This window comes from Panthera pardus, unplaced genomic scaffold, assembly GCF_024362965.1.
Source record: "Panthera pardus isolate Hobbes unplaced genomic scaffold, ASM2436296v1 HiC_scaffold_2, whole genome shotgun sequence".
Lineage (NCBI taxonomy): Eukaryota > Metazoa > Chordata > Mammalia > Carnivora > Felidae > Panthera > Panthera pardus.
In genome coordinates, this window is record NW_026526765.1 from 105,773,981 (window position 1) to 105,801,776 (window position 27,796).

Here is a 27,796-nt window from a genome sequence, read left to right on the forward strand (position 1 = left end):
CAGGGTCCCTTGAGATCCCCTATGAATTTTAGGATGGTTTTTCCTATTTCTGTGAAATATACCTTTGAGATTTTGACAAAGACTGCATTGAGTCTGTACATTGTTTTGGGCAGTATGATCATTTTAACAAGAGGACATCTTCCAAGTCACAAGCACAGGTTATCCAGTTTGGTGTATTCCATTTATTTGTATCTTTTTAAAAATTTCTTTCAGCAATATCTTGTTCTTTTTCATGTACAGGTCTTTCACATCCTTAGTTGAGTTTATTCCTAAGTGCTTTATCCTTTTGGATGCATTAGTAAATAAAATTGATTTTTGGATCCTGTAACTTTACTAAAATTGTTAGTTGTAATAGCTGTGTGTGTGTGTGTGTGTGTGTGTGTGTGTGTGTAATCTTCAGGGTTTTCAAGAAATAAGATTGTGTCATCTGCTAAGAGATTACTTTTCTTTTCTAATTTGAATGACTTTTACATCTTTTTCTTCTCTAATTGCTCTGGCTAGAACTTCTAGTACTATGTTGAATAGTAGTGGTGAGAATGTTCATCCTTATCTTGCTCCTAAACTTAGATAAAAACCTCTCAGTCTTTTACCACTGAGTACAATGTTACCTATGGGCTTTTCATATATGGCTTTTATTGTGTTGAGGTAGTTCCTTTCTGTTCCTAGTTTGCTGAATGTTTTTATCATAAAAGGGTGCTGAATTTTATCAAATGCTTTTCTGCATCTTTTGAGATGATCCTGTGGTTTTGGTTTATTTTTGTTAATATAGTATAATCCACTGAGTATTTTCATATATATAACCATCATTCATTCCAGATATAAATCCCGCCTGTCATGGTGCTTAATCCCTACATATGTTATTGAATTTAGTTTCCTAGTATTTTGTTTAGGGTTTTTGAATCAGTGTTCATCAGGGATATTGGTCTGTAGTTTTTTCTTACGATGTCTTTGTCTGTTTTTGGTATAAGGGTGATGTTAGCCTCATAGACTGAGTTTGGAAGCATTCTATCCTCTTCAATTATTGGAAGAGTTTGAGAAGGATTGGCATTAGTTTCTATCTAAATGTTTTGTAGAATTCTTCAGTGAAACCATCTGGCCCTGGACTTTACTTTGATGGGAGGTTTTTGATTATTCATTCCCCTTACAAGTTATAGGTCTATTCAGATTTTGTTTGTCTTGATTCAGTCTTCAAAGGTTGTTTCTAGGAACTTATCCATTTCTTCCAGGTTGTCCAGTTTGTTGGGTAGTTACCAGTTGTAATGTCTCTTTGTTTTTCTATTCTTTATTTCATCCATCTCTGATGTAATCTTTACTCTTTTTTTCTGCTGCTAATTCTGCATTTAGTTTGTTCTTTTTCTAGTCCCTTGAGGTGTATGTTAGAGTGTTGACTTGAGAGCTTTGAGAACTTACCATTATGACCTTCCCTTTTAGTACTGATTTTGCTATATCTCAAAAGTTTTCGTATGTTGTTTTCATTTTCACTTATCTTCACATGTTTTCTACATTTCTTTGTGATTTATTTTTGCCTCTTTTTTAATTTAAAAATACATTGTTTATGTTCAACATATTTATAGATTTTCCTATTTTCCTTCTGCTAGTAATTTCTAGTTTGATTCCATTGTGGTCAGAGAAAGCATTTCATATGATTTAAACCTTAAAACATTTTTATTTTCTTTTATTTATTTTTTGAGAGAGAGAGAGAGAGAGAGAGAGAGAGAGTGACAGAGACACAGAATCCAAAGCAGGCTCTAGGCTCTGAGCTGTCAGCACAGAGCCTGACGCGGGGCTCAAACCCAAGAACTTCGAGGTCATGACCTGAGCCAAAGTCAAACACTTAAACAACTGAGCCACCCAGGCACCCCTATACCATATTTTATTTATTTATTACTTTATTTAATGTTACCTTAGTTAGAATTTCACTATATTGTCAAGTAGTGATAATGATGAAAATCTTCCTTTTCTTGTTTAGTGGGGATGCTTCTAGAATTTCAGCATATTCTTATTTTTTCCATTTTGGTGTCTTCCTTGACTCACTAGTTATCAAGAGTATGCTGTTTAATGTCCACACATTCGTGAATTTTCCACTAAAGTTGTTATCAGCTTAAAGAAGACTGTATATAAGATGCTTTATGCAAGTCTCATGGTAATTACAAAGCAAAAACCCACAGTAGATTCACAAAAGATTAAAAGAACAGAATCAAAGCATACCACTATGGAAAATAGTCAATACCGGTGGTACTGGAGTTGTCTCTAATCTAAGGCTAAAGATTCCTCATTACCAATGCCTTCTGTATACTCTACCTGATGCCTGTGAATCATAAGGATTTCCACAGTTGCTGATAAAAATGGGCATTTTTACTCACCCTGTATGAACACAGTGCACTCTTACCTGCAAGTGTAGGTCACTGTCAACTCAAATCCTTTTGGGTAGTTCTTTACTCTGCCCTGAGGACTTTCCTCACACATATGCTGATCAGGACTCAGCTGAATTCATGAAGGGGATCCCATGCAGATCTCTCCAGTTCTGTGCAGCTCTCTCCTGTCCTTTTGCCTGGTGGACTGTACCTCCTTTGGTTTGCCTAGAGTCTTAGCTCCACCTCCTCAATTTAGGGAGTTTGCCAGCCTTGCCTGGATTCCCCTTCTATGCTCCATGGCCTGGAAATTCTGGGGTGGGAAACTGGGGCATTCATGAAGTTCACCTCTTTTTACCGCCATCCTTCAGGTATCACTGTCCTTCACTGCCTGATGTCCAGTATTTTGAAAATCAGTATTTCATATATTTTGTCTGTTTTTGGTCGTTTGAAGAGGGAAGATAAATCCATTATGACTAGAACAACCAATGCCAATAAATTTACTCTTAAGTGTACATGAAAAAATAAAAAATCTACATATGCCTAAACCAGTTATGAAAACAGGAACAAAGAGAGAACACTTACCCTTTAAGACAACAATTCTCTAAGTATTATCCCCAAACCATAAACAGCAAGCAAATAGAAATAGAAATTCTTGGGCACAGAGTTACTTAATCAAAAGCCTGGTGGATGAGACCCAACAAGTCCTCCTGGTGAGAATCACTGCTTTAAGATATTAGGATATATAAACTTTTAGTTATAAAAGTAACATAGTATATAAAAGCAAATATAGAAAAATGTTAATGGAAGAACTGATGTTTAGGTGTTTATTATAAAACGTCCAAATTTGCTGGAAAAAAAATGATACAAACATAGGAACATAAAAATAGACCAAAGAACACTACAGAAAGCTCAAGCATGTTTGCATAGGTACTTGCTATAATCAACATTGCATCACAGATCAATAGAAAAAAGTAGACATGTTTGACCTTGCAGTGAAAACATGCAGTTTGATCCCAACTTTGCATCACATAAAATGGTGGGCTCTAGATGGATTAAAACCGAAATAAATATACCTAATACATTGGATACAAATATACCTACTAAACCTAAGTAAATATATCCAGCTAATAGGAGTGAATGTGGAAAATAATTTTTTGACTCAGGAATGGGGAAGACTTAAGAACAATGAAGCATACATGATAGATTTATCTTCATTTATGTTAAAAAAATTTTTTAAACAAAGGATATCATAAACAAAAGTAAACAGATTGTGCTCTGGGAAAATGACTAAAACGACAGAAGAGTAGTATCTCTGGACAAGAAACTTGTACAAATCAGTCTTGAAAAATCAGAAAAATAGGGGATGGGAATAGGAAATTACACAATAGTAAACCTTATGGGCTAACAAGTGTATGTACTTGTCAGACACTAGTAATCAAAGGAATGGAAAGTAAACTAATGTCAAGATACGTTATTCATTAAACAAGCAAAACTTGAAGTCACATAAAACTGTTTGCAAATACGTGGAGAATGAGATCCATGTCTACCTAGTAAGAGTGTAAACTGGTGCAGACCTCCTGGGAAGTACTTCAGTAGTACTTTGTGAAATTAATAGTATCTTTGACCTAGCAATTGTACTCCTAGGCATGAAATTTTCACACAGGTTCAAAAAATAACATGAATGAGGGTACTCACCACTGTGGTGTTTATGAAAGCAGGGAGTGAAGTAGAATAATCATAGGTATTCATCACTAGAAAAACTGCTGAGTCAAATGCAGTCAATTCACGCCTTTTTATATACATGTATATACATTCGTGTAAAAAAATCTATTCTTGTAAAAAAAAATCTATACAGCCTATTGCATTTATTAAATAAGATACCAACACTATTTTTATAATCATTATTCACCCTATAAATTCCAACTTAGACTTTAGTATAAGAATTTAAAATTAACTAATTAATTAACCAAAGTTAACCAATTAATGGAGAGTTTCTTTTTTTTTTCCAAAGTACTCTAAACCCAACGTGAGGCTCACCCAACTGAGCCAGCCAGGCACCCCATGCATAATTTCTTTTAGAAAAAGTATAATCCTCACTTGTAGACATCATCTACTACTTTATATTCACTTTTGTTTTTTTACATCCTCATTCGTATTTATGATCAGCACTAATTTTTTTAACTTTTAATTAATTTTTTTACCATTTACTTTATTTTTTAATTTACATCCAAATTAGTTAGCATATAGTGGAACAATGATTTCAGGAGTATATTTCTTAATGCCCCTTGCCCATATAGGCCATCCCCCTCCCACAACCCCTCCAATAACCCTGCTTGTTCTCCATATTTAAGAGTCTCTTATGTTTTGTCCCTCTCCCTGTTTTTTATTTTTGCTTCCCTTCCCTTAGGTTCATCTGTTTTGTATCGTAAAATCCTCACATGAGTTAAGTCATATGATATTTGTCTTTCTCAGTTTCACTTAGCATAATGCCCTCTAGTTCCATCCACGTAGTTGTGAATGGCAAGATTTCTTTCTTTTTGATTGTTGAGTAATACTCCATTATATATATATACATCATATATTTTTTAATTTTTTTAAATTTACATCCAAATTAGTTAGCATATAGTTCAACAATGATTTCAGGAGTAGATTCCTTAGTGCCCCTTACCCATTTAGCCCATCCCCCCTCCCACAACCCCTCCAGTAAGCCTCTGTTTTCCATATTTAAGAGTCTCTTATGTTTTGTCCCCCTCCCTGTTTTTATATTATTTTTGTTTCCCTTCCCTTATGTTCATCTGTTTTGTCTCTGAAAGTCTTCATATGAGTGAAGTCATGATATTTGTCTTTCTCTGACTAATTTTGCTTAGCATAATACCCTCCAGTTCCATCCACGTAGTTGCAAATGGCAAGATTTCCTTCTTTTTGATTGCTGAGTAATACTCCATTGTGTGTGTGTGTGTGTGTGTGTGTGTGTGTGTGTGTGTGTATACCACTTCTTCTTTATCCATTCATCCATCGATGGATATTTGGGCTCTTTCCATACTTTGGCTATTGTTGATAGTGCTGGTATAAATATTGAGGTGCTTATGTCCTTTTGAAACAGCACACCTGTATCCTGTGGATAAATGCCTAGTAGTGCAATTGCTGGGTCGTAGGGTAGTTCTATTTTTAGCTTTTTGAGAAACCTCCATACTGTTTTCCAGAGTGGCTGCACCAGCTTGCATTCCCACCAACAGTGCAAAAGAGATCCTCTTTCTTTGCATCCTCGTCAACATCTGTTGTTGCCTGAGTTGTTAATGTTAGCCATTCTGACAGGTGCAAGGTGGTATCTCATTGTAGTTTTGATTTGTATTTCCCTGATGATGAGTGATGTGGAGCATTTTTTCATATGTCAGTTGGCCATCTGGATGTCTTCTTTGGAGAAGTATTTATTCATGTCTTTTGCCCATTTCTTCAATGGATTATTTGTTTTTTGGGTGTTGAGTTTGGTAAGTTCTCTATAGATTCTGGATACTAACTCTTTATCTGATATGTCATTTGCAAGTATCTTCTCCCATTCCGCTGGTTGCCTTTTAGTTTTGCTGATTGTTTCCTTTGCTGTGCAGAAGCTTTTTATTTTGATGAGGTCCCAATAGTTCATTTTTGCTTTTGTTTCCCTTGCCTTTGGAGATGTGTTGAGTGAAAAGTTGCTGCGGCCAAGATCAAAGAGGTTTTTGCCTGCTTTCTCAAGGATTTTGATGGCTTCCTTACTTTAGGTCTTTCATCCATTTTGAGTTTACTATTGTGTATGGTGTAAGAAAGCGGTCCAGGTTCACTTTTCTGTATGTCACTGTCCAGTTTTCCCAACACCATTTGCTGAAAAGACTGTCTTTATTCCACTGGATATTCTTTCCTGCTTTGTTGAAGATTAGTTGGCCATACGTTTGTGGGTCCATTTCTGGGTTCTCTATTCTGTTCCATTGATCTGAGTGTCTGTTTTTGTGCCAGTACCATACTGTCTTGATGATTACAACTTTGTAATACAGCTTGAAGTCCATGATCAGCACTAATTACACTACTTTAGCTCCACTACATCTGGTTTTGGTCATTATTTCTTGGACCTCAAATCTACTTTTGAGATTTCTCATGTTGTTCAAATATATTCCTTGGTACATGTTTTGGAGAGGCTCTGTGGGAGGTTAATTTTGACAACTTGATCTGAAAAATGTCCTTATTTTGCCCTCTGACTTGAACGACTTTACATATTCTTGCATCCAAAGTGGGTGATTAAAGTTCTGATTTTGTTCACTTTGCAAGTTACTGCCTTCACATTGTGGTACGTAAGATGTTTCTTCTGGAACTTTTAAAAATGTTCCACATACCTGATCTGAAACTTCATATAGACATATCTGAAGTGTGTGCATGTTTATAGTTTTTGATTGGCCATGAATAGACCCATTTTGTCTGAGGACCCATGCTATGCTTCAGGTTTAGGACATTTTCTTGAGATGGTGTTTTTTTCTTGTGTATCCATACCCTTCTTTCTCCCTTTGAACTATTAGAATCATGTTGGAACACAAAACTTCTTTCACATCTCATTTCACACTATTTTGTGGTTAATTTGCATTACATTCCATAGAATCCAATTCCTAAGAACTTGGGAGATTTGCTCTTTAGGGGTATCCTTCTTAATCCTCAGCACAACTACTGAATTTGTGACAAATTCTACTTTGTATTATGAAGATACTTAAATGCTTCCCTAAGAGTTGATCTTGCAAATTCAATATACTCATTTACCCGGGAGAAGACACTATTTTAAAATTCTGGTTTCTTGGGGCACCTGAGTGGCTCGGTCAGTCGAGTCCAACTCTTGATTTCAGCTCAGGTCTTATCTCACGGTTCATGGATTTGAGCCCCACGTCAGGCTCTGCGATGGCAGCGTGGCACCTGCTTGGGATTCTCTCTCCCTCTCTCTGCCCCTCCCCGGCTTGTGCTGTGTCTCTTTCAAAATAAATAATTTTTTTTTTTATTTCTTTAAATATTGGTACTCTTTGGGGACTCTCTTCATGGTGTTGCCCTTCTTTAAATGTTCAGTAAATGTTCTCATCTTAGTATAAACTTGTCTGAGAATGTTATTGGCTTACTGCAAACTATTTGCCCCAACGATAGGCAAAAGGAAGGATACAACACTGGGTAAGCCATGCTATCTCAAAATAGCCCATACTGGTTTTCGTTTCTAATATAATAACTCATTGCTCATGCCTTGAGCCATATATCACCTTTTGCCTACTCTTTGGTATTAAAAAGGTGATTATTATAAACAATTTCTAATGATGCAGTACCCCATTATCTAGAATTCTTTATCTTTTATGCTGTGTCTACTTTTGAAGCATCCCTGAGACCAAATTCACCTTTCATTGTAGAGTTCTCTGGTCCTTTCTGCCCTAGGATTTCAAAGAATTCCTTAAAATTTATCTAACAAGTGCTCTCCTTTATTTCCCCAAACTGTGGAGATGAAACAATACTTTTACCTATCATAGTATGAAATAATAGTCTTTTCTGTCACTTCTAGGGATGTGGATGGAAGGAGGAGCTTGAAGCATGCACCAGGGTACAACCTTGAACAATTAATTTACTTTCTGACAGCTAAGCCTGTACATGTTTCCTCCTATTCTTGGGAAAACGAAAGTGCTTTTGAAGGATGATTCAAATGTGAAAGATGTTTTAATATCCATTTTGGGATAGCATTAGTTCTGAGTATTAAGTTTTGCCTTCAGTGAAGATGAGACTTCCAATCATCCATCTTAAATATCCATGATCTCTGCATTTTCTTCCATTTCTTCAATGCTTATTTTTCTTTAGGTTTTCTGACAAGGAAGTTAGTTGGAAAGAACACATTAAAGAAAAAAGTGATCATTCTATTCTTTTTTTAAAGTTTTATTTATTTTTTTTTTGGGGGGGGGCAAGCAGGGGACAGGGAGAGAAACAGGGGAACAGAGGATCTGAAGTGGGCTCTAACTCACGAAGAGTGAGATCATGGCCCGAGTCACCCAGGCGCCCCAAAAAGAGATCCTTCTAGAGCTGTGGTTTGCAGGGAACAAAATTGGCTTGATTAGATTTAAGGAACATTGGTTCAGGAAAAATGTGTATAGACTTAACAATTTTTCATGGAAAATAATGAATCATGGCGGGGACAGGGACTATAATATTATAGTATGGACTTTTTCCTTTACTGGTGATATGTGAGCTTTTCATATTTCATTCTGTGATTGGATTAAGGGGCTGGTTAAGAAGCTACACGGCCACATGAAATCCCAAGGGAGATCATGTCTCTAATTGTTACATTTGAAAAGGCAATTATTATCAACAGGATTATTTCTTTTTCAGCCCTTTTCCCAACCATCCTATAGAAAGGTTTTAGAAATACCTTAAATTGTTGTCTAAAATAAAATGTGAGGAGATTCTACTGAGATCTTTTTTCCTAAAAATTTTTTCTCAGTTTAGAATGCAAATTGCTTCACAAAGAATGCATGGTTCTAAAATAAAGATGATAGCATTGTCTTAAAAATTTCCCCAAACTGTAATGGACTATGCCTACTACACCCTGGGATTAAAAACTCTGCAGAGGTAAAGAAACTGCAGCTTTAGGTATAAAATGGACAACTTTTTTGAACTCTCTATTAAGAAACAGGGGGTGGGCACTTGGCTGGCTCAGTCAGTAGAGCATGAGACTATTGATCTCAGCGTTGTGAGTTTGAGCCCTATGTTGGGCATGGAGCTGGAAGGAAGAAAGGAAGGGAGAGAGGAACAAAAGAAACAAAGGGAATCCCTAAAGGTTGGAGCAGGCTGCCCATACAATTTAGATTATTCTTTAAAAGAAAAGTGGTATCAGGGCACATGGGTGGCTCAGTCGGTTGAGCATCTGATTTCTTCAGCTCAGGTCATGATCTCACGGTTCATGAGTTCAAGTCCTGCATTGGGCTTGCTGCTGTCTGTGCAGGGCCTGATTCGGATCCTCTATGCCCCTGTCTCTCTGCCCCTCCCCTGCTCACATACTCTCTCTAAAAAACAAACATTAAAAAAATAAAAATAAAAGTGGTATCTTGTTGGTCCCTTGTACATCAATTACATGTATTCATTAATGCTTTTGATGAAACACAAAACTATTTTAATTTCAATGTCTATTTCATAAGAAATTTATTACTACACACCAAAAGAATAAGCTAATATGAATTTCAACAAAAGGAATGAAAAAAATACCCTTTCAAATAGATATGACTGGTCACCAATCTTGAACTGGAAAACATTTCCCATTCCAGGGGCTTCCTTTAGAAGTAAAAAAACAGTAGTTTAAAGTAAATTACATTTCCTCCATACCCAGAAATGCAAGGGTTTAAATAGCCAAAAAAACAACAAAAAACAAAAACAGATGTATATCTTTCTATGACAATTCTTCTCACCCTGAATTTCAAAAAATAAATCAAACAACTATAAACAGAATTAGTTTATTACCTATTCACTACGTTACTTCAAGCAATCTAAATATGCACAAAAAAATTTGTAATGTTTTATAAATGCTGACTGATAAAAATATTACATGGCTGCTAATGGGATTTCTTTTTAAGCACAACAAATTAATACTTAGAAGTTTAGTTCTGTTTATGGCAATGCTTGTGTTTAAAGAATTTTTGAAGTATATACACAACTTAAGTCCAAAGAGGTCAGAAAAATATTTACATAATAAATGTGTAGGAAATTTTAGAATTTCATGGATTTAGATGAACTGATGATTCTCTAATGCATCAGCATAAAACTTCGGTTTGTGTAAACAATTCTGTACAGAATATATTACTCTGAACATACAACTTTTAACAGTTTAAAATCTTAGGGTGGTCAATTTTAAAGTTTTTTTTTTTTTTTTAACATTTATTTATTTTTGAGAGACAGAGAAATACAGATCATGAGCAGGGAAGGGGCAGAGAGAGAGGAAGACACAGAATCCGAAGCAGGCTCCAGGCTCCAAGCTGTCAGCACAGAGCCCGACGTGGGGATCAAACCCACAAACTGTGAGGTCATGACCCAATCCGAAGTCAGACGCTCAACCGACTGAGCCACCCAGGCACCTGTAGGGTGGTAAATTTTAAACGCTGTCACTAAAAATAAGACAGTTTTGGTTTTGATGGTTTGCTACATAATATTTAAATAAGGTCAGTTAAGGGTATGGGTTGTGACTACAAATTACTCAACAATATGTAAAATAAAAATGTTGTTTCCTCAGAATATTTAACCTTCTATTCAGATTTTGAAAACTTATCATTACCAAAACAAAAATTCTAACAAAGAGTTCTTACTTCATTTTAATTTTCCAATATTTTAGAAGAAAATTATGGCTATTAAGTGCAAAACATTTTTGCTATTTTTTTGTTATATACTGTACCATGTTACTCCTTTGTAACTAACTTTCTCACTGAACTTAGTGTTATAAGAGCAGTAAAAAATTTTTTTAATTAACAAGAGGAGAATAAAATACTAGTGCATTTAACACTTGCTGCACATGTAGTAAATCAGTATAATATGCAGACAATTAACTTAAGGTTCTTTGTGGCTTATTTCCTTTTCCAAAATTATAGTCCATGTATCTGATTCAAGATAAACTAGTTGAAAATGTCACGATTATACCTATTTCATGTATTCCTTATTAATAGTAGAATATGACTGAAAATTTGAGATCAACAAAAAAATAATGTGCCAAAATATTTTACAATAAAACTATGAATAAAGGGAGCATCGAGGCATGTGACTGAAAATTTGAGATCAACAAAAAATGACGTGCCAAAATATTTTACAGTAAACTATGAATAAAGGGAACACTGAGGCTTGTCTTAAAGAAGCTGTTTGTCATTATTTTTTTTTAGAGATTACAACACACATACAATAAATGAATTTTATCAAAATACAGCACATTTCTTCTACTATATCCATAAAAATCAATTCCTATGTAAATAGTACTGAAAAACAACTAAAATGAGTTAAAATTTACAAAGAGTTGTTAAAGGGTTTCAATCAATATTAAAACTATACAGTACAATAACCAATTGATAACATCTTGAAAGAAGTGCAATATTTCAGTTCACATCTTTTCAAAATTACTGCCTATTTTCTCTGACTAGCAAGAAAACAACAAGTCCAACCTTTTTTGCAAAAATAATGTAAATTGCCATTTTTGCTAGTCCTATAAAAGTCTTAATTAAAACAAGGTTGAAGAACAAAGCATAACAGATTAAAAATTCCAAAATTATATTTCTTAGTAATTAAAAATGAATCGCAATAACTGAATATTGCTCTAATGAAAGGCTCCAGACTAGCCTTGACTAAAAACAGTTATTGGTCTTCTGTGGCACTTTTTTCTGGTCCAAATAACCATGCATTAATTCTTACCATTTCATGTTACTAAAATTTTATTTAATTACACAGACAGAACAAAAACAAATAAAATTAATGGTTTGGATAAACAAATTAATGACATCTATGAAATATTTGTTACACTAACGAGGAACAAAGGCAGCTGGTGGTAAAACACTATTCTATTACACTGATACACTTAGAAACCCTTTAAAGACTCTGAAGTGTCGAGTTCACATTTAATGTTACCTGTAGGAACAGCCCTTTATTTGAATACCGTGACACACTGGAAGGCCTCAGAGACCCATCCCTTTGCTCTACAACTCTCCACAGCAATTCTCTATCACTGTGCCAATTTCACAAACTTGCTTTGGTTTCCTAGCTCCATGCGTACTGTTTCCTTTTACTTTACCAAGGCAATGTGAGACCAAACAAGATCGAGAGACTTTCCTAAATATGCTTACGTTTTGTGTTACAGCAACACAATCTCAAAACTGGCCATTTTAGTTTCATTTGCTGCTTAAAATAAAAATTATAAATTAAGATTAAAACGGAGTACTAATTATAAAACATCACCATTTGCAAAAAAATCAAAGGATATCCATATCACAAGAAATGCATGGACAGGCATCTACAGTAGAGTTAAAAATTTCCTGTGACTAAAAAATTAAAAATTGAATCACCGGTAGCAAATGCATTGTCAATGGCTAGAACAAGAACAGATCCTGTAGAGCTCGTAAAATGCAATTATCGTCTTTTTTATTTCTTTAAAAAGACATTACATTTTTATTGCATTATTCTATTAATAAAAACACATTAACAGCTGTTTTTTTCAATCTTTGCTTCCAGATTTTTATAGGAATTGATGGTTTTAATCTGGCCTTGGAAAGTGAACCCACCAGCACCACCTTCACCTACTCACTCTTCAATTCAATATGCACATAGCAAAAACCAACACTTCAAATCTCTTGCCCACATTAAAAAAAAGTAGTTTCAGCAGAAAAACATTAATATGAGTTGAATAAAAATAAGGGCATAAAAGCTATGAGACAGAGAGCTCTGCCATCTGTCTCTGGGCTACAATCAAGGCTAACTAGAGCCTTGCACAGAGTTCAGTCATGTGTATGAAATCCAAAAATAAACCTACTATCTATACAAAAACAACATATGTTTGTTTTTGTAGCCTTGATTGCTATGTTTAAAAACCTAACAAGAAGTTTTATATGGTATGAATTCAACAGTCTCCCCTATATACTGTACAGTGGTTCTTTCCCTCTAACCACGAGTTCCATGATTTCATTAATGTACAAATTTGAACATAATTTTTGAGTTCTTCTTTACATATAAAAATAGTCAAAATATTAATTTCCCCTGCAAATATCTTCCAACAAATCTTGCTGCCTTCCCCCTCTTTTTGTCCACATTCCTTATGAGGAAACCTCTCGTACAATGATGAGCTCTACTGTGTTCTGGAAAGTTTTTAGCAAAGATACTGCTTGTCCATGTTCAATATTGATAAAACTGTAGCCATTGGCCTAGAAGAAAGAAGAAAAATATCTTTCAGAAAAACATTTAATAATAATGTATTTGCATCTGTGCACTTAAATTTCTGCTGGGTAGTCCACAAACCTGGCAGAAAATAAGAATTATTTTGGCAATTTAAAATAACATGTAGACTCCTGGGCCCTACCCCACATCTATGGAAATAAAATCTCTGAAGGTGGGACTCAGGAACCTCGTCTTCAGATGATTCTTATGTAGCAATCCAATGTTAGGAAGCACTTGTCTAAGACACAGTGTCAGACAGGTGTTATGTGTATGTGCTAATATATAAATGAGGCAACCGAGATGCAAGGATAGCAGAGGGCAAGGCCTACTCTTCATATTGCCTTGGGCCATCAATAAACACTACATTTCTTATAATTTAGGCCTAACATTTATTGAGGTCTTACTATATACCAGACACACAGTTCCAAGTGCTTCAAATGAACTAAATTCTTTAATTCTTGTAACAAAAAGATTCTTTCAACCTATTTTAAAGAAGTTAGCATTCCTAAACTTAAACAAAATGCTAGGAAATATCAAACATGTATTCAAAAATATCCATATGATTTTGCAACGTACAAGAAATATTTTAAATGATGAAAATAATAGAGAGTAGCTTATAAGAAATGCCACTGTTTTTCACCCACAAATATTTAAAAATAAACTTCACAAAAGAGTTATTTTCAAAATCTGGCATTTAATAATTCCTTGATGAGGAAGATGTTATAAAGTGAAAAACTAAGAAAATAATAAAAAGATGTATCTTATTTACCTGAATAATTTTATCACCTGGCTGTAATAATTTTGATGCTGGTCCTTCAGGCTGTACCCTTGTTACAAATATACCCTTCAGCAACAACAAAAAAGATAAACATTTAATGGAAAACAGGATGCATAAATAACAGAGTAACAAGGAACAATTTTTCTTTAACAGTATGCAAACACTTGAATTACAGTACAATTTTTCTCCCGGTTTTCTCTGAATATTGTCACAGCCCAATGTTTTTTTTGGTGCTGATAATTCTGACTTGAGTATAGTGATTTTCATTAAAGTGATGGAATTATTTCTACAGATGTGCAGAAAAGCAATAACAAAATTTAAAAATCACTTCATAATATAATGGACATTTAAAATTGGGGGGTTTAGCTCTGGAAAACAGTGTGGAGGTTCCTCAAAAAATAAAAATAGATCTACCCTATGACCCAGCAATAGCACTCCTATGACTTTACCCAAGGGATACAGGAGTGCTGATGCATAGGGGCACTTGTACCCCAATGTTTATAGCAGCACTTTCAACAATAGCCAAATTATGGAAAGAGCCTAAATGTCCATCAACTGATGAATGGATAAAAAAATTGTGGTTTATACACACAATGGAATACTACTTGGCAATGAGAAAGATTGAAATATGGCCTTTTGTAGCAATGTGGATGGAACTGGAGAGTGTGATGCTAAGTGAAATAAGTCACACAGAGAAAGACAGATACCGTATGTTTTCACTCTTATATGGATCCTGAGAAACTTAACAGAGGACCATGGGGGAGGGGGAGGAAAAAAAAAGAGAGAGGGAGGGAGGCAAACCATAAGAGACTCTTAAAAACTGAGAATAAACTGAGGGTTGATGGGGGGTGGGAGGGAGGGGGAAAGTGGGTGATGGGCACTGAGAAGGGCACCTGTTGGGATGAGCACTGGGTGTTGTATGGAAACCAATCTGACAATAAATTTCATATTAAAATAAATAAATAAATAAATAAATAAATAAATAAATAAATAAATAAAAATCACCAGGAAAAAAATAAAATAAAATTGGGGGTTTAATTTGCTTTCCTCAAACAATTCATATGAAGTGGTATTTCAAGACAAAAAGATGAATAAAGAGAGTAATAAAAAAGGTGATGTGTTTTCTCGATTTATAAAAGTATCTGTTAGATTTTCACTTATGTATAAGAGCACTATGTTAGTGAATAAATCCTTATGGATATCTCAAAGACATACAAACAAACTCACATCGTCTTCGGGTCTGAATGGATTTCCTCTGCCCCCAACACCTCCTGATATGCTGAATCCAAGTTCTGGATCCTTTTCAACTCTCACTCGGATCTAAATTAATATGAAAATAAACTATTACCACTATCTCAGAAAAAGCTACACACAGTATTTAACTATTGGTAAAATACATAAAGATTCATCTAAAATAAACATTCAGGCAGATAAAGGGAAACTACAACATGGAATATCATGTTAATGAGTTAGTGAGTTAAAGGCACAGCTGAGATTGTAAAGCACAGCTCCTAACTTAAACTATTGCTGTTTTACAAGGACAGGCAATTGATTAATGTTGACCCTGTGGGTTTTTTTTTTTTTTTAAATATCATGAATTTTAATGATATAGAGCATACAAACAAAACATGTATTTTAGGATCAGTTTCCATCTGTAAAATATCTAAATTACATAGTATCTCTGTGTACTGGGTGTTTCAGAAGATATTTAAAAATCCCTGTGTGGTTGTTGGATTCATTTCCTGAATCTGTTTCTATGCTCACAAGATGTTAGGATTGATGATCAATTGATAATATTTTTTATAACCACGTTATAAAAAAAGATCAAGAACTAAACTTGTTGCAAAACCCTCCCTTTCCCCAGAGACTAAAGCAAAAGGAATAAAGCATTTGTTCTCTACCTATGTTTCTAATAGTATTATTTTATCAATAAACTATCCAAATATACAAATGTATGATTAGCCACCTTTTAAATACTACTTTGTAAGATTTAATTCTTGAAGTAGTTTGGAGACTATGGTCAAATTTCAAACTCTCTGTGTCAATTAACAATAGGAAACCATAACATGCCAGTCAAGTTTCATGGTCTATTATTCATATTCCTGAAGGTCTGATTACTGGAATATCATCAAAAGGTTTTGGATACGCAACCACCTTAGGAAAAAAATAATCACATCCAAAACACTAAATGCTATGTCAATTAATCAGAACATGGGAGATCATAGAGTCAAGTTAAATACAAAGTTTGACACCTTATTAACTTAACATGAAACCACACCTTTAAACAAAATGGTAAAAACTATGTTAAAATTCTACGCGGATTTATTGCTAATAATTAAATAACCTATAAAGTACATTAAGAGCTTAGTTTCATATTTCAAGTATTCTTGATTGTTCTTACCTCTTGCCTTGCCAGTTCATGGCCTTGTCTAGGAGAACAATGGGGCTGTGTATATGGAGGCTGGTGGGCCACCTTCAGCATCAAGTAATCAATTAGTTGTTCTCTAGAGGGATGCCTTGCCACAGAAGCCTGAGGAAGGGGGTGATGTATTTGACTATAATTTGCCTGAGGCCTGAGGGTCTGGCCCATCTGTCCATTACTCAAAGGCATCTAAGAAAAACACGAAGTGTCTTAAAATGACCAATAATAATGTCTTATTACAAATAGTTGGATTTTCTTCTTGGAGTATTACAAAAGCACTAGAGTATAACATTCTAAATCATACATTATCAAGACACTCACACTATTCTTTCTAATTTTACACTTTTAAAAGAAAAAAAGCTATGAATTCTAAACTTGCCTGAGTCCTTGGCAGACAGATTCTCACTCTTTAAAGTTTCAAATAAGTTATCATAAAATTATTTGCTTTTCTATTTGGTATGCATGGACCTGTTTTTTCTTACAATAACAGCAAACAGTGATTATGTCAAAATTTTAAAATTTAAGCCCAGTAAAAGGGTAAATTTTCCCATCTCACACACACATAGAAGATGCATTTTTTTCATGTTTCTTCTGAACAGAAGTAACAAGTTTTGTGGTAGGATTTTTTTACTATTCTGAGTATATTTTCTACTTTTATTCCTTTCTTTCCAGAATTAACAAATACAAATATAGTAAAAAGCAAATTTATTCCTTGTGTGTGTGTGTACCAGTTAGCAATTTTTAAACTCTCTAAATGTTAGTTCCATAAAATATTAACCACAAAAATTAAGCCTTGACATTCTGTTTTACTCTTCACAAGCTACGCAAAAAAATCTGAGGTGATTATTTTGTTAAAGAATTATCCTTGTTTTAATGCTTCTCATTGTTCAGAATGAATGAATCTGAGTTTTAGACTTAAAGCCACCTTTGTGGAAATGTGGCTGTTATGTCGGCATGAGGAATTTTTTATTTATTTTGAGAGAGAGCAAGCAAGAGTGTGAGCAGGGAGGGGCAGAGAGAGTGGGAGAGAAGCAATCCCAAGCAGGCCCATTGTCAGAGCACAGCCCAACGTGGGGCTCAATCTCACATACTGTGAGATCATGACCTGAGGGGAAATCAAGATCTGGACGCTTAACCGACTGAGCCACCCAGGTGCCCCAGTATGAGAAATCTATCTGAAAAATAAGTTTACATTTGTATTATAAATATTTGCATATAAAGAGATTTTTGTATAAAAGAGGAAATACTTTTAAGCTATTCAATCATTTAAAATTTCATTGTTGACTATTAATAAAAAGGTGATCTCATCCACAAGTGAATTATAGAAAAACTATGAGATAAATACTGAGCCCCATTCTCCTAAAATTATTCCAAAGTAGAAAAGTTTGGGAAAAGATTATGGCAATTGTTTCAGAACTACATGCTCTTTTTACATCAACCTTGCTGAAGGAAACAAAGAAGCTTCCCTTTTGGTGAAGATTTTTACTTTAAAAAAAAGTTAGCTTTTCACTGTGTTGTATTTGAGAACTTGGTTATTTCTCAAGTTTGGAAACTTATATGGGGGTTTTATAACAGAGCACAAAGATGATATTACTCTATGACAAATCTTACACTGGTTGGAGAAAAAGAGAATGAGGTATTTTATTATCTTTATATCTTTTCGTTTTAAATTGTGGTTGCTTACTACTTGAACTCTGTAGATTTGAAGCAATTCATCTGCCCAGGAGTATTTAAATGCTTGTGCTGTTATTTTATTACTTATACACAACTCAGCACATAGCTCTTGCTTTTCTCCACATTTATACCATTTATTCCTATGTGCAGATTCAATACCTTTCTCCTAAGGAAAATATTCCAAACAGTAATTACTTCTGACCCATGCTTCAGACTTCTAGACACCTAGATTCTTGGTTGTGCCTGACACTTTACATCAATGTTAAACATACCCATGGAATAAAATAAGCTATCATTAGCAGATGGCTCAGGAGAATAAAAGTATGAAAACAAACCCAGTAACCTAGAATACAAAATTGATATTAAAAAGAAAAAGAAACTGGTTAACATAGCTCAATTAAAAGAAAAAGAAAAAAAAGGTAAAATAAATAGATATGTATGAATTTATGCTATATGTCTGGGTTCCTACTCTCAAGAACAATGCAAAAGTTTTTATATAATACATAAGTATGCTTCATAATTGTATCTCGTTATACAAGGGATACGGAATTAGTTAAGAGAAAGAATAGCTGAGCGAGAATATTAAAGAAAAGAGTTAACTATCTGGTATTGGGTGACAGAAAAGTAAAATCTGTGAGTAAGTGATGCTTTAGTAACAAAAGTATTAAGAATACAATCATCATTTATCACATACAAAACGCTTTCAAGGTGATTTTTAATTACATTTAAAGAATTTTAAAATGTCTTTAGTAATGATAAAATATCCTCAAGTGAGGAATTTAAGACAGGTTCATCTTTAATTCTCCAATACCAAAAAGCCTCTGACTCAAACAGGAATGCAAAGAGCCTCTGACTCAAACAATAAGGTAAGTAGGTGATAGTAGAGAAATCAAAAACAATAAAATGATTCTCCAGTGTGGAAAAAAAATCATGGACTAAACCAGGAAATAACAGGGCAAAAATATATTTCATATTTCTAAATTAGTTTTTAAAAAAAATCTTTACTAATCAAGGAGGAAAAGTCCTCAAAAAATTATTTTCATTGTTAAAGCATACATGATATTTCCAGTTTAAAATCTGTAAAACAGAGTAAGTTCAAAGAGATGTGTTCATTTATTTCCTGAGCACCTACTTTTATCAAGCTGTCTGGAGGAACATCTTTGTGACTAAGTGTAGCTGATGAGTAGTTCGGCTGTCCTGAAATGAATAGATCATCTTGACAAGGATCTCCTGGACAGGATGTCTGGGGATGCTTCAAATGAGGGGAAAATAAAAAGTAAACAAACAATGTTCTTTAAGATGTAAAATCAAAATGATGATGACACGTGAAAGGAGATTAGGAAAAAATATTACAAGATCATGGAAAGATGAAGAACCCAATAAACATCACCATCATAACTGCCATTAATATCAGTACCTTGACGATGGACATTAACTAAATTTGTTGTGGCATTCATTTCACAATATATACATATATCAAATTATTATGATATATACTTTGGACTAATATGTCAATTACATCTCAACAAAACTGTAAAAATTATTAGTACTTTTAACATACACTGTTAAGCTATTTCTTCATAATGCTTTCTGTTATATTTACAGTAATACCTAGCTTTCAATACTGTGAAATTATTGTGAAGCTAGCAATACTGTGCTAGGTTGATTTAGTTATTAATCAAAGTTAAGAGTCCCAAATTTTAAGAGCAACTAAAACAATCTCTTGTTGAGTATATATAAAGGTTTTTGGGTTTTTTGGAAAAAAAATTAACTGCTATTCTTTTAACAGCACAGTGCCACCTGGGATCTTCTTTTTAATGATAAACAGTATTAATAAATATATAGTCTCATAAAATTCACTTTAACTTAATTGTATCATAGTATTAGCTCAGTATTTTCAAAACCAATGGTTTGGTGAAACACTTAAAATTAACTAGAGTTCATATTTTTATATGACCAATAATATCCTTCTAGTTTACCTCAATGATAGGTTTAGAGAAAAAAGCAGACTCAGTTATTTCATTATCTCTGAATATTTTTTACAAACATGCTGGGAAGAAAGATGCCTGTACTTTTCATTTTAATCTAGTTCTAAATATACCCAGCTATATTGTTGAAAACTAAAGGGATTGTGATAAATAGCACTATTGTAACTTTCAAAACAGTATGTGGCTAGCAACACAGGTATGTAAACTACATCATCATACTGAAAAATAATCTGAAATCTACTTCATTATGATATACCACAGGATACATAAAAACCTAAGGGCTTGTAATTTAATCTTATAAACTTTATCTGCAACAGAGCTATCATGTGTAGTTAGTTGCTCATTCAAAGCATGGATTAGCATTTTTAGATTTGGTTTGATCTAATTTTGTGTATTTATGCAATGAATATTTTGCCTTCCTTCCTCATTTCTGAGATGTGCTCTCAGAATCCACAGTAATCAACTTAGGTCATAGCTGCAAGTTTAAACTCCAGTCTATTCAGGTCTTTAAAAGAACAACTATATATTATGAATGAAAAAGTAAAATGCAATAGACTCAAAGGCTCTGAATGTAAGAATAACAAGCAAAAAATATTACTGTACAAGAATTTGGAAAGAATAACTGTTCCAGATGACTATAAGGATAACCCCTGAGTTGATAAAAGCCTCTTGTGTCCATTCTTTGGCTTCAGTTGGAAAGAGTACCAGAAATGCTGGGCTCAAGAGCTATCACCCTTCTCTCTCCATTTCAAAGGGATAAATTACAAAACAATTGCTATCACTCTAACATGGAATCCAAGTGGTGGCAGATGACAGAGGGCAGAGCAAGAAGAGTGAAGCCCAGCCACAGCGGAGTGAATCCAGGAGACTGCTCTTGCCTTAGAACACAACAGAGCAAAGCCAGCTATGTACTAAAAAGAGGATGGGGACCCTCAGGAAAAAGCAAAGGACCCAGAAGTAATCAGAGTAAACATGGAAATAAAACTGTGGGGAGGAGACAAGTAAGGCTGTAAAAAGGAGAAAAATCTTTTTGGAATGAAAGGAAAGGGGGAGAAGGAAGTATTTATTTTGAGGACATATTACACCTCACGTTGTTATTAAGAGAAAAATCTTAAAATAGAGCCAGGCCAGAGCTGTTCTGTTCTTTCTCCTTCTCTGCCATTCTTAACCCTTACCCTTAACTTTCATTAAAAGAATATGCCATTGGGGAGCTTGGTTGGCTCAGTTGGTTAAACATCCAACTCTTAATCTCAGCTCAGGTCTTGATCTCATGGTTTATGGGATTGAGCCCCGTGTCAGGCTCTGCATTGAGTGAGGAGGAGTCTGCTTGGGATTCTCTCTCTTTCTCAATAAATAAATAAATAAATAAATAAATAAAAAAAAAAAAAAACCGTTAATGACTATTAACCATTAATAAAAGAATTTGGCTTTTGCCTTTTCATTGGTATTTCTTAGAATTTCTCCAGTCTCACATTTAATCCTATCTAGCAAACTGTGATTAAACTTACTTCCAGGCAGTGCTTTTCATCTGCCAATTCTCAATCACTAAAGTAAAAATTATTCTTCCCCACAACCCCACTGTGTACTATATACAGCATAGCCTTAAACCTTGATTTAGAGAGAGTTAGTTAATTTTATTAAGAGAAAACACCGTAAAGCATAATAAGTAGAAAAAAAAAAAACAACTCTCAGTTATTCCTATTGCTCATCCCTATTTACATAAACAAGAGCAGACTACATCCTTAGCTGATGGCCAGAGAAACTTGAGAGATAAATACTAAATCGGCTTTGCAGAAAGTTTTAGAACTAAGCCATGGAAGAACCAGAAGGTTATCAAAGTATCTAACCCACAGTAAAAACGTATTGTCTAAAAACATGAAAGCATTAAAATGTGGGGTCTTTTTTTCTCTTCTGTGTACTAAAAGTACTGGTCTACTACAGGTACTCACTCGAAAAATGTGCCCACCAGAACCTCTTCCGTCTGCAACACTCAAGGCAAGGCTGCCTTGGCTGCCATGCAGATCCCTAGAGCTGCCATAGTGAAAGTTGCTTACAGCAGTAAAATTGGAATTAAAGGACCTTGACAGCATGCTCTGAATAAAGAGGGGATAGATTTAACAGAGATTAGTGTAGCATGCAAAATTCACAAGACATGTTATGTACATAGACGTATTTATAAGTAACCCCAATACCACACAGGGAATATCATGCACTGAATTTTCAGTGCCACTGCAAGAAATTGGCACTATTTACCATATTATTTACATGACAACATACACATATACACATAAAGTACATGTAAATCCAACCATTCACATGTTTAAACGCTAAAGAAAGTACAAACATATAGTGTCTTTTACAATGCAATTATTTCCTTTACTCCTAATACATCTTATTGGAAGTTTATCAGAAAACAGGAATTGATGTCAAACTTAAATGTATGTATATATGTGTAGTTCTATAAGAATACAAGCTGATTTCTCAGCTTAAGTTTAAACATACGTACAAAGCACAAAATATTATCGGCAAAAAACACTTGGCTTTTGGCCATTGCAATTTCTTTCTTTCTTTCTTTCTCTTTTTTTTTGGCCATTACCTTCTCTAAAAAAAAATTACCTTCTACATTTAGAAACATGTCTTACATTAGAAAAAAGGTTAACATAGTTTTAGTATATAACACAAAGTTTTAGTATATAGCATTTACAAGGCTCTTCCCGCTCTCAAATTACCAGAAGAAAAAAATCCCTAGAAAATGTACTTGTAAAAAAAATTTCCCATTCAAATAAATAGATACTTAAGATTTTAGGAGTTAGCAGTGGCATTTGTTGCTTAAACTTGAAGAATCACTGATGGAATCTTCATGCAGACTGAGTTTACATGAATGCCCAATCACTAATCCCAGAGCTGCCTAAAAAATGTACCTCAATAAACACAATGCCTGATTTTCATTGTTCCTGCTTGTTTACTCCTAGAGCTGTTAAATGCTGTTTTTTCATGTGGATGCTTTTACTTATGTCCCTGAATATTGGATGGTCTTATGGTTAAATTGAGAGTAACCACACTTTGAGCACGGCTTGCTTATCAAGAAGTATAGAAATGCTTGTAAGCATTATATGTGTATGTTGTCATTACAAGCTTGTAAGCTTACAAGCATTTCTATATTACTCTCAGAGAACCTATATACCTTCTCCAGATAATGAAGTTGATCTCTAATATCAAGAAACATTAATATGGCCTTCGAGAATGAAAGAGATCTATAAAATTACAATGCACTCTTAGTTATTTTGTGGATTCCAAAGTAATGAGTAAAGAAAAAGCTAAACTTAAGAGGCCACAACTATACTTTCCCAGACCATTTCACAAACAATAAGGATTTGGCAGTGGCAATTCAGAGGTTCCATAAACATTTGATTAGAATGTAAAACTAAAGAAATTACACACACTAACACCCCTGCCCCAACATAAACAACACATACTCATGTGTTACACACAATTTTAATATGTTCTTAACTTGAATGGCCCAAATGACCCTTTTTAATGATATGTAAATCCAGGAATCAAAGCCTTTTCTGTTGTCTTTGAACATATGTAAGGTTTTTGTAAATATTTCACTGACTAAGAAGGCTGAAGCTCAGAACACATCTGGTTTGTAATTCAGGGTTGTACACAGACGTCCATATAAAACTGCATCCTGTTACAACATAACACATTGTGCAGAGCTCAGTTAAGGAATATGTCCTGGACACTGATGTTCATTACAGGCTAATAGCTGTATAAAAGCAAATGAATGTGGCAATTTTCATGTTACATTAATCATATTCTGGTTGAGTGCTTCTTATAAGAATCATGAGTTTAATTAAACAAGTCTTGAGAAGAATGAGGTGAAATATAATCACATGTTTGGGTTTCAGGTACAGTTTTGTTGCAGGGACAGGAAGGAAAGTTACTACAACAAGGTTTAAAAAACCAAGTAAGCTTTAACTTATCTAATTATTGTATTAATGCTAAACAAATAAGCTGGGCAAAGTAGCAACTTATGATTTGGGGACTTACCTCCAAAGGGAGGGTTGGGCATTGTGAAATTCCCTGGGGAAATTTTTCAAATGTCTACCTGCCATCAGAATTAAATTTGGGGGAGGAAGAGGAATTGCAGAGGAGCAAAAGAGATTTTCCATCACCCTCCACCATTTTCAACCAAAGCTTTCAAGTGTTTGGTCTAAATCATGTTGCTCTGTGTCCTCACAAGGCTTTTCTTAGTTTCCTTGGGCTAATTTTCACTTCTAAATTACCAGTGGGCACAAGTGGGAAACTACTGGCATGTACTCCTCAAGTAATTGTACAGCAAATTTCTAAATATAAAAAGCAGAGAGGTACAATGAACAATGGGGTAGCTGCTACCTGCTTCCTGATGACTAAAGTCTAGGTATATCTCCGTCAGACAGTAATGGGAGAATAGCTCCTGACATGTCAACTCTATAGAATATAATGATAACCAGACTCATCTCTTTATCCAAATCTGTTATTCCTTCTCTATTTTGGCAATCCCAACAACCAGTCATTCAAGGCACCACTCAAGCTTACTCCCTTTTCCTCAAAGACTTATTATTAGAGGAATATTCCAATCACGAGTCAGATATTATAAAGTGTGTTTCAAAACGGTGTCTTGAATTCTTGCCTTTGTCTCAGTTCCTCCGAAACATTTCTCATTTATTTTCTGGACCACTAGATAGCCTCATAGCTCAATCAACTTAACTGTAGTCTCTTCCTTCTCAAAAAAAACAAAACAAAACAACAACAAAAAACTATAGCCCTCCCTCCTTCCAATTCCATATTATCTCCAGAGGTTTACTTATAAAACAGCTGTGGTATTCCTCTGCTTAAGAAATTTCCAAATTCCTTAGAAAAGGCACACAAGTCCAAAGAACCAACAATTTATACAGTTATACTGAAACAAAATGGAAGAGAATGAGGTTGCCTAAGACCATTAGATGCACAGCTATTTAAAGTTGGGAAGACAGCACTGAAAAGAGCTAATAATTACAGGCAGAAGTTTAATGTGAATTGATATACGATACTAATCATATTTTACGGGTTTACTTCTAAAAAAATTAGACCTAGGGAACTTTTTTAAATGACTAATTGAGGTTGTATACATTTAGCTGTTTTAAAAAACATATTTAATAAACAGAGATAACAAAATTCTTGGGTAAAAACTACTGAGAGATATGAAATTAAATCTTTAAAAATGTGCCCCATACACTTGAGCCAAAGCCAAAGAACTGTGACACTAATTTATCAGTTTTATATAATTTTAAAAAATTTTAACTCCTTTCAAAAAAATGACATCTACATGTGAAGTTAAACTGAAGAGATGCCTAAGTTGTTTTACCAATCATTTCTAAACTTCATTAGAGTGACAGACACTTGAGATCAGAGAAGTCAGAAATGCAGTTCAAAAAAGTCAAGAATAAATGCCGTGCCAGAAGACATCTATGTCAGTGACAGTGTTAGTCTTTTAACATTCTCTGGGAAAAAAAAATCTTAGATGAAATATTTATATTTCTTGTTATTTTTCTAACTATATAGTTCTATTTTTATACACATATTTACATAACCAACAATAATTAATAGACGAGAGCAGGAGGTCAAAAACTGCTAAAAGGAGGTACACATGTATACACATGTATTATTTAAAGTATGTGTGGCAGAATCTAAAAGAGATACACACATAAACACAGGCAATGAATTTAAGATCATTAGAAAACACTGGGGAATAAGAGGCAGAAAAGAAGCATACACTACCATCTCAGTTGTTTTTGAGTCCGGCTAAGTCTAAACTTAGACTCTATTGTAAACACTAAGAAAAAACTCCTCAAATGTTAAGTATGTATTCAGTAATTCAGAGCATCTTGTATCACCTTGTTTAAAAAACAAAGAATACCAAATATTTTTAAGAAAAATAAATTCATAGAGAGGAAAATGAAAAATTCATATTTAATTACCTTTTCTAATTTTTTGGCCTCGATGTGTCGTAGTACTTGCTCTCGCCAGTCATGAGGAACTTTACTTTTTCCTGGAGGATCTAATAAAGAATGCTCAGAACTAACTCTTGCATTTGGTCTTTTTGAAGGACTAGTCCGTGAATAATTAAAATCACTAACTGACATAGTTCTCTCTGGTATTTCACTAATGGAGGGTCGAGCACTCTGAGGCCTTGATGCATTTGGACCATCGATGCTGTATGTTCGTGCAGAAAGAGGTCTCTGTGATCCTGACATCACTGGAGTTCTTCCCACTGAATGTAACTCTCTGTACGACAAATAATCTCCTTCTGGAATTTGGGCCCGCCTTGTGGGACCTGACTCACCAAGATTTACAGAAGCTGTAGAGGACACACTACTTTGTCGCTGAATCGTAGTTCGAGTTGCTCCAGGAATGAGTCGTTCATTTGGTGAGATGGCCCACACTTCCCCATGTCTTCCTGGGCCCATTCTCTGATGTAAATGGTATCCAGTACTAGCTCGAACGTTGTTATGGTTAGAGAAATTCATATTGGCAGAATGTTTAGCGTAACCGTGATTTTCTGTGCTCTCTGATCTAGGAAGGCGCTGAGGAGGAAAACTGACATGATCTATCTGGGGATTTTGTTTGCTGTGCCACATAGTGTCCTTGACAGCAGCACTGCTACTGTATTGAATATTATATTGTGGAGGACCATATATTTGAGGTGTAGATTGTGGGCCACTTATTGTGGAGCCTCTTATTATATTTGGCTCTTCAGGATTATGATTTGAGTCAAACTTGAAAATTGCCTTTGTACCTGATATTAAATCAGAAGATGAAGAAGAACCAGTAAATACTTGCAATGGTTGATCATACAAAAGTGTAGCAGACTTGCTCCTGACAATATTTTTTCCATCAACAGTAGATGTTACTTTAACTGTTGTACTTGGTTGCTGTGGTCCATTATCACTAACAATGTCATAGATTTTTAGTCCTCCAGTCTCCATATTAGTTATACTATGAGATTTCACAACAGATCCAATTGGCCCACTTCTCTGAGGGGAGAGATCTTCAGTGCTTTTGGAAATACCCATATCAACAGACGAATCAGTGTCATGTGGTTCAGTCCTCCTAGGGGACTGTGGAGTGTCCTCAGGATGTCCATTTGCCTTATTTACACATTCCAGATTAGGATACTTATTTCCATTTTCCAAGTGCTCAGCTTCTCCTTTAGCATTAATGCTTAAAAAGTCCGTTCCAAGCACTATATCTTGTGTCTTGGATCTTTCCACTATTTCTGGTTGAAATGTATCATTAGTTACAAGTTTATTAAGATTCATATTGATATGGTCTAATTTGTGAGATTCATCAGATGTGGCTGTTGAGTCAACACCTTTCTCAATAAGAACTAATCGCTCTTCAATATTCAAATCATATTCAGGTAAGTTAAAATCTTTTTTATCATGAACCTGGTAGTTTTCTTCTGTTGAATGATTTAAAACATCTCCATTTTGTAAAAGGCTGTTAAAATTTTCATCTTCTTGCCTAAAACAAAGATAATGTTATCATAAACATCATAAAGCCCAGTTTCTTAGTAACAAAAACATTAATAACTAATTAATGTGTAGCTACACAAAGTTAAAAGAGC

General features: G+C 34.5%; 1 protein-coding gene across 6 annotated transcripts in view; it reads right to left on the reverse strand.

Annotated features, from left to right (window-relative positions):
* Positions 1–11,773: 11,773 nt before the first annotated feature.
* Positions 11,774–27,796, reverse strand: part of ERBIN (erbb2 interacting protein) — a 127,818-nt gene continuing 111,795 nt past the window's right edge. For 2 of the 6 annotated variants that reach the window (XM_019414360.2, XM_053907317.1), the window contains 7 exons: positions 26,148–27,693; positions 22,095–22,238; positions 19,290–19,409; positions 16,463–16,672; positions 15,289–15,381; positions 14,053–14,127; positions 11,774–13,270 (listed from right to left, as the gene is read on the reverse strand). In XM_019414360.2, coding sequence (XP_019269905.1) covers positions 13,163–13,270; positions 14,053–14,127; positions 15,289–15,381; positions 16,463–16,672; positions 19,290–19,409; positions 22,095–22,238; positions 26,148–27,693 — 2,296 coding nt within the window. In that variant the 3' untranslated portion in view covers positions 11,774–13,162. The remainder of the gene's footprint in view (positions 13,271–14,052; positions 14,128–15,288; positions 15,382–16,462; positions 16,673–19,289; positions 19,410–22,094; positions 22,239–26,147; positions 27,694–27,796) is intronic. The other 4 variants (XM_019414361.2, XM_019414362.2, XM_019414363.2 and 1 more) reach the window with 4 other exon arrangements.